This window comes from Amblyraja radiata, chromosome 5 (genome assembly GCF_010909765.2).
Source record: "Amblyraja radiata isolate CabotCenter1 chromosome 5, sAmbRad1.1.pri, whole genome shotgun sequence".
Classification (NCBI taxonomy): Eukaryota; Metazoa; Chordata; class Chondrichthyes; order Rajiformes; family Rajidae; genus Amblyraja; species Amblyraja radiata.
In genome coordinates, this window is record NC_045960.1 from 58,502,275 (window position 1) to 58,517,453 (window position 15,179).

Sequence of the window (15,179 nt, forward strand, 5' to 3'; positions counted from 1 at the left end):
GATAAACTTTTTCCATTGAGGTAGGGAAGATTCAAACAAGAGGACACGATTTGAGAATTAAGGGACAAAAGTTTAGAGGCAACATGAGGGGGAACTTTTTTACTCAGAGAATGGTAGCTGTGTGGAATGAGCTTCCAGTGGAAGTGGTGAAGGCAGGTTCATTTTTATCATTTAAAAATAAATTGGATAGGTATATGGACGGGAAAGGAATGGAGGGTTATGGTCTGAGTGCAGGTAGATGGGACTAGGTAAGAGTAAGTGTTCGGCACGGCCTAGAAGGGCCGAGATGGCCTGTTTCCGTGCTGTAATTGTTATATGGTTATACTGGATTGTTGTAAAAATTCGAGACTATGTAGTAAATTTTCCAATTTTAGTTAACTCACTTTTCTTTCAGTTTGTATCTGCACCGGCCGTTTCCGATCAATATCATTACGGCTCAAGTTTCCTCTTTGTTCACATAACCTGGCCCGCTGGACATGTCCCAGCCACCCATAAGCACACGCAAAGAATCTTAATCTGATTTTAACAGACCCTTAACTCCACGTTAGGCTATCCAGTCACATCCTGTCAAGGATATTTCCTTTGTTCAACTTATTCTCTGCCTCCACCTTCACTGCTACCTAAACTAATTTGCTTTCTTTCTTTCTCAGTTCTGATGAAGGATTCAGGATCTGAAACATCAATAGTTTCTTCTTCCACAGATGCTGCCCACCCAGCTGAGTGTTTCCAGTATTTTCGGTATTCATTGTTATTTCAAACTCTGCATCCTTAAACACCACAACATCCAATTTGGCCACCATTTCTGTCCTTGCCAATCTGTATAATCATTGGCTCAATGTTAAAATCGATTGCTAACCCCCCCCCCCCCCCCCCCCCCCAACATAAATGGCTAAATGTTAGCAGTTGTGTCCGGGGATGGCTAGCAATGTACATTTTTTTGGTCAATGGTGCTACTATTATCACATGCATTAAATGCTAACACACAGTGAACTTGTTTTTCTTACAAACAGTTCAGTGGAGTATTACCATACCCCTGACAGTAAGTGTACAGGAATATTCCTCTGAGCCTGCATGCAAGCATCCATTTACAAAGTCGATGCTCTAGTTCTTATGAGCAGTGCCAATATCAGGCAAGTCCCTGTTGCGGGCCTCCAGCCATGGCCTTCCTTGGACACGACATCCATTTCCTCGCCCATCCACTTTTGTTCCCGGGGGTGCCTCCCGCAGCTAACCACTATTGCACTATAAAGTAGTAACTTAAGGTAATTTGCAAGCCTTTAACATGAATGACAATTTGATCCACCTTCTAAAAATATACATGTGCAATCTAAATGGATAAAACTGATCAGCACCAGTACTGTCTCGGAATCAGTACAAATAATGAAATAGCCATTAATTCTCCTTTACCCTAGCTTTTAATATACTAGTTATTTAGTTACTGTACTAGTCATGTTAACTGTACTTGGGCTTTTCTTTCATGGTAGCAAATTTCCTTCTGTCACCCCGAATTTATATATTTTCATTGTGGGCCAAATACACTGCATCAGCAACAACTATGGACTAACCTCACACGCTGTGAGCTCAAATTCGTGGTTAGAGCTCCTTACGATTTCAATCTGCAGCACTGGCCTATCTTTCATCCCGTTACGATATTTTGAAGTAGGAGCTGTCCCCGTGTCCATTCATCCAGCAGACAAGTTTACAAGAACAAAATGGCTCAAGAAAATTCAATGTTTGTTGGCCTCAGCAGAAAACAGAAATGGTCCGAATCTGACCTTTCTGTCCTGGGCCTCATGGCCATATTCCGCTTGGGCAGTTTACACCCCAATGGCATGAACATTGACTTCTCTAATTTCCGGTAGCCCTTATTGCCTCCTCCTCTCAGCTCTCCCTCAGCCATCTGGCTCCTCCTCTTACTTTCTTCTCCCCCCCCCCCCCCACATCAGTCTGAAGAAGGTTTTGGCCCGAAACGTTGCCTATTTCCTTCGCTCCATAAATGCTGCCGCACCCGCTGAGTTTCTCCAGGACTTTTGTCTACGTCTGACTAATGCAGCGCTTTTTGAAAATAATCAGGCATTATTTTAAATAATTTTTAAACGTCTGTTAGCCTAATCATAGTCTTCTCGCTGGGGTCAGATAGACATGGTCTTAAGGAAGTTTGCAATTCTTCAAGAATAAACTTATAGTCAGCACATTTTCAAATCAAATGATTTGGCCCCTTCTCCCTTGGATATCTAGATTCTGCTCTCCATTATAACCCAAGTAAAACTAGCTATATTTGTGCATTTTTAATTTTCTAATATTAAATTTAATAGTCAAGTTGAGGAATATCAATTGTGGGATGCTAAAGTGTAAGGAGAGCAGGCATCTTGGAGTGCATGTCCACAGATTTCTTACGTTAGAAGGCCACCTGAATAAAGGTGCTTGAGAAGTCATACAAAACTTTTATTGACTAAGGCAATGAATACAATAGCAGAAATGTTATGCTACAGTTCTGTAAAATAAGTATATTTCCATCCATATGTGACACAGTTATAAATATTTATTCTTAGCAGGTAGACCTTCAGGAAAAAAAAACACAAGTAAAGAATATTTCTGTTTCAAAGGAAATTTAAATCTTTGGTTTATTTATATTGCAAGCTAAACATTCAACATCTGCACTGCTGTATATTTCTCCAGCATTCAATTTGAAATAAGTGCTATTTCAGCTACTCACTTGGCCGGCACTTGTACCATACGATGAGGTATTTGCTGGTTCCAGGACAAGGGTCTGTCCCAAATATTCTACTATTGACAAGAAGCTGACAACTCCTCCTGTCCTGGCATTCATCCAACATTTTCTAGAGAAGCAGAAAAAACAAATGTTGTACCAAATCATGCACTTTTGCAATATGATATTAGCATACATAAAAAATGTGAATTAATATCAGATTCATGGCAGAGATAAATCTCAGGAATTGCAGGAAAATATCACATTGCATTTTCCATTCTCATTCTAAAACCTGCTTCCTGTCTGAACAATTCTCTCATTTAGATTGGATTATAACCTTGCAAAGAGTATTCTGAAAATTAATTCTAAAATGATTCATTGTGCTGGTGTTTAAAATAGTACGGAGAGTTCCAACAATTCAATTAATTTATACTATGAGAAATTGACCCACACAGAGGATGTTGGAGCAGTTATATGGGAATCTGAAACAAGCCAGATGCTTTCAAGAGAGATTTAGCTCTTAGGGCTAAAGGAATCAAGGAATATGGGGAAAAAGCAGGAATGGGGTACTGATTTTGGATGATCAGCCATGATCATATTGAATGGCGATGCTAGCTCAAAGGGCCGAATGGCCTACTCCTGCACCTATTTTCTGTTTATGTTTCTAAGCCCTGTAGAATCTGCTGCAGTCTTCTTCATAGCACAGGCGTTAGAGAGCAGTGAGAAATGGGATAATAAAGCTTACCAGCATTCACTGTCAAAGGTTACCTGTTGACAGTGGATTATAGGGATTGGAACAGAGGTCACCAAGCAGCAATGGAAATGTATTGCAGCAAATGTCTGCAGTTTTGAGCAAGAAAGTGAATGGGTAAAGGTGTGCATACAACTGATTCTCAAGTGTCTAACTTACCGTCAAATAAATCGTTTCATAACGTAAAGATTAAGCGCAAGAGACACAAAGAACTGCAGTTGCTGGAAAGTTGAGGAAAACATTAAGTGCTGGAGAAAGTCAGCGGATCAGGCGGCAGTCTTAAAAAGAGTCCCGATCCAAAACATCACCTATCCATTTCCTTCACAGATGTTGCCTGACTCGCTGAGTTCTTCCAGCACTTTGTGTTTTGATAAGCATTAAGATATATTTATGCTGTGGGTTTAAAAGTCATATTTGGATTTGGTTTATTTGGCAATTTTAGCCTTCACTAGGAATATGGCACAGCACATAACTCATATTTTGCCAGACCCTGCTGACATTCTTCCCACTCAAGGAATTAAAACACCATGGAATTTAAAAGTGACAGTGTTGGATGTTGTTTGTCCATTATCATAGCAGTGAAGGTAAAAATTGATTATTTAATCGCTGATACTTACAAGATTGTTAGTGAATAGGTGTATAAAGAAAAATAGTGAAGTATTGCCACAGAGGGAGTACAGAGAAGGTTCACCAGACTGATTCCTGGGATGTCAGGATTTTCATATGAAGAAAGACTGGATAGACTCGGCTTGTGCTCGCTAGAATTTAAAGGGTTTTCTCACGGTGCGACCTGACGCAAGACTTAACAAGAGTTTAACATCGTGGGAACCTCCTGCGATAACAGTATGGCATTCGTGGACCACCGAGGACCTCCGTGGCGCTAACGGCAGGTAGTCGTGTAACTTTGTAAGGTTGGGAGAAAATTCAAACATTTTTGAATTTCTCCAAGAGTGACTTGAGCACTTTTTGGTGAGCGTTGCAACATTGTATGAACGCAGATGCCAGTGCGATATCCGTGCGATATCCGTAATGACTCTTGCGGGTACCGTGGGAACTCCTGCGAACGGTAAACCCGGAAGCTTGACAGAGGGGACATAAGGTGAGTAAAAAAGGTGGTCTCAATATCGCCAATGGACCATGTGTCCATCGAGGACGTCCCACCTAATTGTCATTGTTTGAGAATCTTTTTCACAGTAAGACTTGCAGAGATGCCTCTCAGAAAAGCGCAAAGAAAGGGGTCAAAGAAAGTCAGAAAGTTTTTAGCCATGCAGGTAAATGAGGAGGAGACTCAGCAAGAGAGACAGGTGGAGAGGCAAGAGGAGATGCCAGAGATACCACTGCCTGTGGGCTCCTTGGAGCAGGGAGAGGGTGATCAAGGTGGATTTGAGATTGCCTCCCCAGTAGCTGTTGCCTCCCCAATAGCCTCAGCAGACGATAACATAAAGGGAAGATGGCAGAAGGTAAGGCCATATAACTTCAACAGGGAACAAGAGGGGGAACTGGTGGAGTGGTACCAATGCAATGAGATTCTCTATGACAAATCCAGAGAGGATGATAGAAATAGGGAGAGAAAGCGCAACCTGCTGGAGACGAAGGCTGCGGAGTATCCCGGGTGCTCATGTGAGTATCTATAACAATATATTAGTTTATGTACAGGAGAACAATTTAATGTTATTCATGATTTAAAAATATACAATGCTACAGATGTAAAAGTGCTGTTTTTGCAGTTACCTTTAATGCATACAGCGCGTCAATGAAAATAACAACCAGCCTGTACTCGAACCAACTTTGTATAGGCATGTCTGCAAATGAGCCAATTCTACGAACGGAGGATATTTATATAGTGTGTGAAAAAAAGTGACATCATTTGTGCCACGTGATTAACTACACTACAGTCCACGATGTTCATTCACGATTAACGGGAAAGATCGGGAGACGGACAAGTCACTCGCACAAATGACAGAATTGCCGAGTACCGTGGGAACTCTTTATCTACCCCCCGTTATATCGTGCGGAACTCGTGCTGGACCACGACCACTTCACTCTGGTGACATCTTGCGTCAGGTCGCACCGTGAGAACCGGCCATTAGAAGATTGAGGGGGGATCTTATAGAAACATACAAAATTCTTAAGGGGTTGGACAGGTTAGATGAAGGAAGATTGTCCCCGATAACCATATAACCATATAACAATTACAGCACGGAAACAGGCCATCTCGACCCCTCTAGTCCGTGCCGAACACATAGTCTCCCCTAGTCCCATATACCTGCGCTCAGACCATAACCCTCCATTCCTTTCCCATCCATATAACTATCCAATTTATTTTTAAATGATAAAAACGAACCTGCCTCCACCACCTTCACTGGAAGCTCATTCCACACAGCTACCACTCTCTGAGTAAAGAAGTTCCCCCTCATGTTACCCCTAAACTTCAGTCCCTTAATTCTCAAGTCATGTCCCCTTGTTTGAATCTTCCCTACTCTCAGTGGGAAAAGCTTTTCCACGTCAACTCTGTCTATCCCTCTCATCATTTTAAAAACCTCTATCAAGTCCCCCCTTAACCTTCTGCGCTCCAAAGAATAAAGCCCTAACTTGTTCAACCTTTCAATGTTCCCCGATGTTGGGGAAGTCCAGAACAAGGGGTCACGGTTTAAGGATAAGGGGGAAATCTTTTAGGACCGAGATGAGGAAAACATTTTTCACACAGTGGTGAATCTCTGGAATTCTCTGCCACAGAAGGTAGTTGAGGCCAGTTCATTGGCTATATTTAAGAGGGAGTTAGACGTGGCTCTTGTGGCTAAAGGAATCAGGGGGTATGGAGAGAAAGTAGGTACAGGATACTGAGTTGGATGATCAGCATGATCATATTGAATGGCGGTGCAGGCTCAAAGGGCCGAATGGCCTACTCCTGCACCTATTTTCTATGTTTCTATGTTTCTAAAAATGATACTGCACATTTCCCTTTGATTAATAATTGTTTAACAATCAACTCGGAAATAAAGGTGGCAGGGGAATACATAATATACGGTATGAAATTCTTCCTCTTTCACATTGTCAGAGTTGAGCTGCTTCCATTCCAGTTTTGCGTGGAAGATGTCAGTGCGTAATTGATGGGTCTGTTTGAAAAGTTCAATAGAGGTAACACTGAATCACAAGCAAAGGATCTATAGGCTGGAGGGTTTCTCCGTCTCCCTCTAATTCAATGCACATTGAATGCATAATTTGTAGTTTCAATCTTCGAGTTTCATTTAAAAATTTGACAATCGGCTTTTACTGTCTTTCATGAACAATGAAAACCGACAATGCTTCATTGCTTATGGCCTTATCTTCCAAGTGTTTGCCATTAAAATTTGCCTTAATTTATCACCATTCCATCAGCTTCTTCAACTCCATTAATTTCCCTTCCCCCAAAAAATATCTTCTGTGTTGTCACTGAATATCCTGCCTTACTGTTGGCCATCTTGCTAGATAAATCTGCCCAAGAATAAAATTGCCTCTAAGTGGGGGATTAAGGTTAGAAAGTGTTAATTAGTGTTGGGTCATAGGTTAGAACTGACACAAAGGTCTGATCTGAACTGAGGGTTGGGTCTGGATTGGGAGGTTATGTAAAGTTTAGGGCCACTACATTTAACTCAGAGGTGTGTTTGTTTATTTTTTTTTTAAAGGATGTTCCAGATCAGTCACACTTTTTGCACTGGATAAAATATAAACTCCCCCTGCCTCTCAATCCAATAAATGTGTAATACCATCACAAGCTGCTCCCTCTGTGGAGATGAAGCTGCCATGAGGATTCCTGGTTTCAGTTAGTAGTAATATGTTTAGTTTTAATTTAGTTTAGTTTTTTATTGTCACGTGAACTGAGGTACAGTGAAAAGCTTTTGTTTGTGTGATGTCCGACCAAAGAAAAGACTATAACCGAGTACAATCAAGCCATGCACAGTGTACAGATAAAAGATAAAGCTGACAACATTTAGTGCAAGATAAAGTCCGATAAGATCCAATTAAAGGTAGTTCAAAGGCAATGTCCTATGAGATCGATGGGAGGTTAGGACCGCACTCTAGCTGATGAGAGGGCTGCTCAGTTGTCGGATAACAGCGGGAAAATAACTGTTCCTGAATCTGGAGGTATGGAAAATGGAGAGCCTTTCCAGCTCTCTACAATGGACTTGAGTTATTACATTTGTATTAAATTGAATTACATTTCAAGCAGGCCAAGGTGTGCATGCTTGCAAGGACAGAAGGGTACAAAAGTGGTTAGTGCAGGGATAGCAATAGCATCTAACCAGGGCGGCACAGTGGCGCAGCGGTAGAGTTGCTGCCTTACAGCGCCGGAGACCGTGTTCGATCCTGACTATGGGTGTTGTCCGTACAGAGTTTGTACATTCTCCCCGTGACCGCGTTGGTTTTCTCCGAGATCTTCGGTTTCCTCCCACACTCCAAAGACGTACAGGTATGTAGGTAAATTAGCTTGGTAAATGTGAAAAAAATATCCCTAGTGTGTGTAGTATAGTGTTAATATGCGGGAATCGCTATCTGGCATGGACCCGGTGGGCCAAAGGGCCTGTTTCCGCGCCGTATCTCTAAACTAAACTCATATGATCAATGGTGTTAAAGCACTCTTTAATTTATAATATCACAGTCTTTTCTCAAATAACTTCGGAAAACAAAATACATTTTAAAAAACCAATCCAGTTTTTGTTTAGGCAGCAATGCAGTGTAATAATTAGTGCTGCCACCTCACAGTTCCAGAAATCTAGATTCAATCCTCAATTTAGGCAGTGTCCATGTGAAGTTTACCGATTCTCCCATTGGTCTCCTCCTGATGCTACAGTTTCCTTGAACTTCCCAAAAGTGACTGTACCAAGTGTACTGGTAGGTAAATTTCTCCTTTCCCCTGACTCTCAGTCTGAAGAAGGGTCTCGACCCAAAACGTCACCTACCTATATTCCTTTTCTCCAGAGATGCTGCCTGACCCATTGAGTTAGTCCAGCTTTTGTGCCTATCTTCAGTTTAAACTAGCATCTGCAGTTCCTTCCTACACTGGTCGGTTAATTGGCTGCTGTACAGTCTTAGTAGACATAGACATAGAAAATAGGTGCAGGAGGAGGCCATTCTGCCCTTCGAGCCAGCACCGCCATTCATTGTGATCATGGCTGATCACAAGTATCATCAAAAGAGACAAAGGGAAGTTGATTGTTATGTGAGAGAGAATAAGTTGCAGGGTCACAGGGAAAAAAATGAGATGGGGAAATGAAACTAATGGGAGCCACCATGAACCTAATGGGGTGAAGGCCTTTTTTTGAGTTGTAATGCATAACTAATATTAAGTGCATTTTCTAAAATTCATAAGCACTCATATGTTCGTATTTGCTCAGAGGGATAAACTAATCTCACTTTTTTTGTGACCTTGTTTGGTATTCTTTAGACTTCATTAAATTAATTGGGAAATAGAGTATAACATTGGGAAATGTTAGATGGGTTAGAAAGGTTACAAAGAATAGATGGGAAGAATCCAAGTTCAATTTTCAAGACAGGACCATAGAATTTCTAAGGCAATTCAAGATGCACCTGTGTTTATTTTTCAGTTGGATAGGGTAGGTAATAAATTGTCAGTCACAGAAATAGGAGATAGAGATATTTCTACTATTAAATATTAGAAATCAGAATCATCAGCTGATATCTCTAATTTCTGTGAGTGAAAAAATATGACTTACATTTTTAAATCAGACAGAGACGGCATGAAGCCATTACTTTTCTTGATACTAATTCCATTTCTTTAAAAAAGAGAGCAATGGATTGGGAGGACAGGAATGTAAAAGAGAGGAGGACATGAAGTGAAATTAAAAGGGAGGGTTGAAGTGGGTTGAAAGTAAAATACATTTGTCAGCAGTTCTGCTCCCTTGTGAGAAGCACAAAGACAAGAACAAAATGAATAGGAGGAAAAACTGCAAAAGGAAGACAGAAATAATGGGAAGAAGCACAACATAGAGGTAAGAGAGTGGCCATACCCTTTAACATATTGCACACAATCCCTTGGGATATCAATGACCATTAAATTAGAGCCCAAGAGGATAGCAAACACCTTTCCTGGATGAAATACGTAATATCTGCTCGAATCAGGTAGTGTGAGGTGTTGTTCACTAAAACAAAGTGATGATTGCTTGGCATTCCTACACTTGATCTACAGTCTGGGCCTGACGGCAATGATTATCACTGATAGACAAGGCATTAAAGTGATGTGCAATGCCTGCAGCTAGTAACAACCTGGCAGACTAAAATATTATTGTCAATCTCGAGAGCTTTCTTCATATTGTGTCACTTCCTTGTTCAGTGAAACAAAAACAAATAAAACTACTTTGATTTTCACAGAACCACGCTTGACTGCATAAATGCTCGTTTAGGAACATAAATCAGAAATGACCAAAGAATGTCCTTATCTCATCGTGTTCAATTTGTGTCAATCAGCACCTTTTACTTCTGCCTCTTAATCATTTGTCTTCAGTAAACCGGCTGGCTATGACTGAAAAGACACCACTGTTTTTTTAATTGACGAAATGCTGGATTTTGTCTGCTCAATTCATTACACAAAAGGACCATATTACCATCCATTTATATTTTTTAAATACTAAATTCTGTTCAGCTTTCCCAAAATTCCGCTGCTTTAAATCGATATGACAATAACATTAATGCCTCCTATTAAAGGTCACTAGTTTAACAGGGATTTCTCTTTTTACAGAGCAGGTGTTTCCTGTTTCTGAGATGAAGTGCGATATCTTCAAATATGACAGCTCAACAGAGCTTCATTACAATCCTTATATTGTGACTTTGTGGCCCATTCTCGAGGTACAGCTCTACCTGTGTAAGTGGGGCAGAATAAATGCCTACTTATCCTTGCCATAGGTTGGAGACCTGATCTCAAATTCCCAAAGATTGTGCCAAATGCTGGCACAAAAGGAGTTGCTGGCACTTCTCAGTGCACATTAGTAACACTCATCCTAATCAACATTCAGAAACCACTCTGCCCGAGGTCACTAGCCCCAATGACAATTTGGGAATCTTCAACTTCAAAAGGGGACATTGTTCCTCCGGACAAGGTAATCTAGCCCCTCCAGGATCAATTACCTTGGTTTACGGCCTTTTGAAAGACTTCAAAGGCACACATTACAGGTATTGCCGCTGAAATCTTTTAAGAGTGCAAAGACTGGTCTCCAGGAGCAGCTGAAGAACTTAACCAGACTGACTGCAAAAAGCATCAATAAATATCTCCACACCTGAATTTCAAATGAATATGGAAGCATCTTGATATAATTGTTTTTTTATCCTTCCCTCCTCTTCCTCAGGCAGCCCCTTGGAGGACGTCTTGCTTTTACTCCCATTGTGTTGGTTCTGAGGTACGCAAATGAGGCCAAAGTAAAAGCCACTGTTGAGGCCGAAGGGGTCTGACAGGGCAAGCAGGCAGGTAATTTATGAGGTTTTGCGGTCCTTCCACCGCTTATAGAGCCTCTGTATGCTCCAAATGCAAACAATGACGTTTCTGAGGCTTGTGGCATTTCTTCACGGAGGCTTTGAGCACATATTTGAATCTTTCCTCCATCCACAATAGAGATCTAAATAGAGTGTTTGAGTTGGTGGACAGATGCTGAGCATGGAAACAATGAGAGCTCTCCTACATATCCAACTGAATGTAACTAGGACCTTGGCCAGTGGAGGACACTGACATCAGTTGACATCTGCCCACTGAATTTGCAGAAATAACTTTGAATGCATTGTTCATAAGTGATAGGAGCAGAATTAGGCCATTCGGCCCATCAAGTCTACTCCGCCATTCTATCATGGCTGATCTAAATTTCCCCCTCAACCCCAATCTCCTACCTTTTCCCCCATAACCCCTGACACCTGTACTAATCAAGTTCCATAACCTGGCTGCCTGCTGCAGGTAATACAAGTCTTTGAAAATATACAAGACCATCCTGCCCAGAGATATGTATGCCATGCTCTTCCTTTGGTGATCTTTGGACAATTTTCAAAAGTATCTTTTTTTTCCAACTTCGTGGCACAATGATTTTACTAAGTAAACTTTGATCATTAATATCTGGCAGTCTAAATAACTGAATCCTTACAAGCACTCAAGAAAAGCACTCCAATAAGGCAAAATAGGAGGAAGTAGCTTAAGTTTTATATCTGTGGAGTGAAGTTATGCTTTAAGGTTTTCTTGTCAGAACTGGCCTGTGTCTAACAACTATGGGAGGTAGCCCTCTCAAATTGCATTCCCTCAGGATCTTCATTTGTCCCAGATTCAAAGTGCTAAGCTTCTTCCTAATTTTCTTTCCCTGACATGTTTTATCAGTTGATGAATGTAAGCCCTGGGCTCAATACTAATAAGCTTTTCCATAACAGCTATAATCTCATTGCCTCTGGTAAAGCACTAATCACATTTATTTTTTCTCTATACTCAGCTATTTTACTTTAAAGCATTTGCATTAAAGTAATAAATATTCCTATGAATACCTTACTGCTAAAGGCCAACTCTAACAATGAATATACCAGAGTATAAACTGAAAATTGCACAACTTAAGAATAAAATATTTTGTGGAAATACTCACTAATTCCTATTAAAAATCAAATAATATTAAGGATAACATATCATTTGCAAACTATTGCTTCATATTTACAAATATATATGCTATTTACTGCATTACTTGTCCTGTAAATCTGAGCTTTAAATGGCTAAGTATTTGGTTAAACGTTTGTGTGTCATTTAAAATTTATTTTTAAAAAGTAACACTTTTTCACTTGTAAATGCTAGATTTGATAAACATTTTCCATATTTGTAATCTCATTAGTAATGAAAGGTGAGTGTTTTATGCAGAGATGTCAATGACTAAAGCAAATAGTTCCATAGATATTCAGAACTTAGAACACAGCAATAAAACATAGAAACATAGAAACATAGAAATTAGGTGCAGGAGTAGGCCATTCGGCCCTTCGAGCCTGCACCGCCATTCAATATGATCATGGCTGATCATCCAACTCAGTATCCCGTACCTGCCTTCCCTCCATACCCTCTGATCCCCTTAGCCACAAGGGCCACATCTAACTCCCTCTTAAATATAGCCAATGAACTGGCCTCGACTACCCTCTGTGGCAGGGAGTTCCAGAGATTCACCACTCTCTGTGTGAAAAAAGTTCTTCTCATCTCGGTTTTAAAGGATTTCCCCCTTATCCTTAAGCTGTGACCCCTTGTCCTGGACTTCCCCAACATCGGGAGCAATCTTCCTGCATCTAGCCTGTCCAACCCCTTAAGAATTTTGTAAGTTTCTATAAGATCCCCTCTATAACATCCTGAATTATATAAGAGCACTGTGAACATTGGCTTCAACATTATCAGACATGGAGTATAAACAGATGGTTTTGGTTTGCATTTCAAGCTGGTATATGTCAATGGTAACCTTTTCCAGTTTGCTTTCTCAAAATCATCAATAACATAAATTTTAAAACTTTGTCAAACTAATTATTACCAAAACACATAATCTGGATAGTATTGCCTTGGCTGTCAGTCTCTCCTTAAAGTCAAACTAACTATGATATAGAATTTATTACGCAAACATTATTTGTAGGTTGCTCAAGAAGTTCTGTATATCTATGGAACTATTTGCTTTTGTCATTATTTGTAGGTTGCTCAAGAACTGTGTTAATTTAATATTTACACAAATTTGGTCCTTGTAAGTTTGAAAATGATTTGCCTAATATGTGTTTTAATAAATATATTGAAACAATAAATCACATGACATATTAAGCTCTAATATTTTTGTTATCGTTTATTGGTATATAATCTTCTTTAACAATCCTACTTAAAATAACGTGGCTTCTAGAACACATTTCAAGCTCCCAAGGCAGATAATTAACATTTGCATGAGATATTAACTTAATACGATTGTTTTATGATTGTTTGATATTGAAATCTTCCCAATTAATTTGACTAGCTGGACAAACTCTGCAGGTCAGGCAGCATCGATGGAGGGAAATGGACAGACAGCGTTTCAGGTCAGGACCCTTCTTCAGTCTGATCCGTTTCCCTAGACTGATGCTACCTGACCCATGATGTTCCTCCAGCACTTTGTTTTTTACTCTTGATTCCATCATCTGCACTCTCGGGGTTTTTTCACCAATTGCATGATTGCAAGATATTATTTTTCTCTCCATACTTCCCTTACTTCAAAAGGATATTCATTGCTCTAACACAATCAGAAGGTCAAAATTGTCACTTTATTCCTAAGCAGTTTTAGCTGATTTAAAAGAAAATGTAATTACTTTTTCTGATCCTCACATCTTTCATTGATAATTTGCTATGTACCATTCTTAACCTTTATTATATATTAATGCGAGTATAAATATCAGGAAGTCATGTTGCAGCATTATAGGACTTTGGATATCGTGTGCTCAAAATTTCCTGGATTAGAGGGTAATAAGGAGAGGATGGACAAACTTGTTTTCTCTGACGTCAGAGTCTGAGGGGAGACCTGATAGGAGTATATAACATTTTGAGAGGCATAGATGGGGTAGACGATCACAACCATTTTTCCTGGGTGGAAATGTTAAGGACTAGAGGTTTAAGGGAAGAAGGGCAAAATTTAAAGGCGATGTTGCGGGGAAGGTTTTTTTCCCCCACACAGCGAGTAGTGGGTGCCTGGAATGCACTGCCAAGGGTGGTGGTGGAGACAGACTTGATAGTGGTATTTAAGAGGCTTTTAGATAGGCATGTGGATATACTGGGAATGGAAGGATATCGATCTCTACAGGTAGGCAACATTTGTTTAACTTAGCATCATGTTCGGCAAAGACATTGTGCAGTACTCCATATTGTGAGTACTCCATATTGCAAGTTCCAAATTGTAGCTTTTTTGGCTGGGGTGAAACTGATACAATGATACAATTTGAGGTTCAAATGAAATTTGGTTTCTGCAGTCATACAAACAAGTAAATGAACCAAGACACAACACAATTTACACAAACATCCATCACAGCAAATCTCCTCCTCGCTGTGATGGAAGGCAAAGTCTTATCTCTCCCCTGCACTCCCCATTCTCCTCCCGATGTCCGAGTTAAAGCCCCCGGCAGGCGATGGTAAGTAAGTCCCACGGCCATTAAAGCCGCGCCGGGCGATGCAAGGCCCTGCTTCGGGTCTTGTTGTTGGAGCCCCCGGCATGCCCTAGCGAGTCCCGCGGCCATTTAAAGCCGCGCCGGGCGATGTAAGGCCCCACTCTAGGTCATCCTCAACCCCGCAACTCGGGCGGGAGAAGTCACCGTTGCGGAAGCCCCGAAAAGCAGTCACCCACCAGGGACCCGTGGGCTCCCGGTGTCACGGTCCACCAGACCTGCGGCTGGAGCCTCCGAATCTCCGGGGTTGGGCCGCAGCAGCGCACCACCACAGCTCTCCACGCTCCGAACTCGGCCAGCTCCGCGATGGTAAGTCCACAGGCTCCGCTACTGGAGCCCCAGGCTCCGCGACTGGAGCCCCAGCAACTAGATTCTTCTCAATTGGCTTCTCAGCATGGTTTGAATAACATCCATTTGACAAATGTCTAAACTTTGCTTGGATGAAGTACATAATACAATTTTGTTTAAACATTGCGTGCACACAAGATAAGAAAGAATAAATCACTTAAAATTTAGATAAAGCAGGCTAACTGGCAAGGGGTTATTGGGGTATGGTAATTA

General features: G+C 40.8%; 1 protein-coding gene across 1 annotated transcript in view; it reads right to left on the reverse strand.

Annotated features, from left to right (window-relative positions):
- eva1a (eva-1 homolog A, regulator of programmed cell death) overlaps positions 1–15,179 on the reverse strand; it is a 307,835-nt gene that overhangs the window by 187,813 nt on the left and 104,843 nt on the right. Inside the window, exon 3 of the mRNA XM_033021301.1 lies at positions 2,717–2,840. Within this exon, the coding sequence (XP_032877192.1) occupies positions 2,717–2,840 (124 nt within the window). The remainder of the gene's footprint in view (positions 1–2,716; positions 2,841–15,179) is intronic.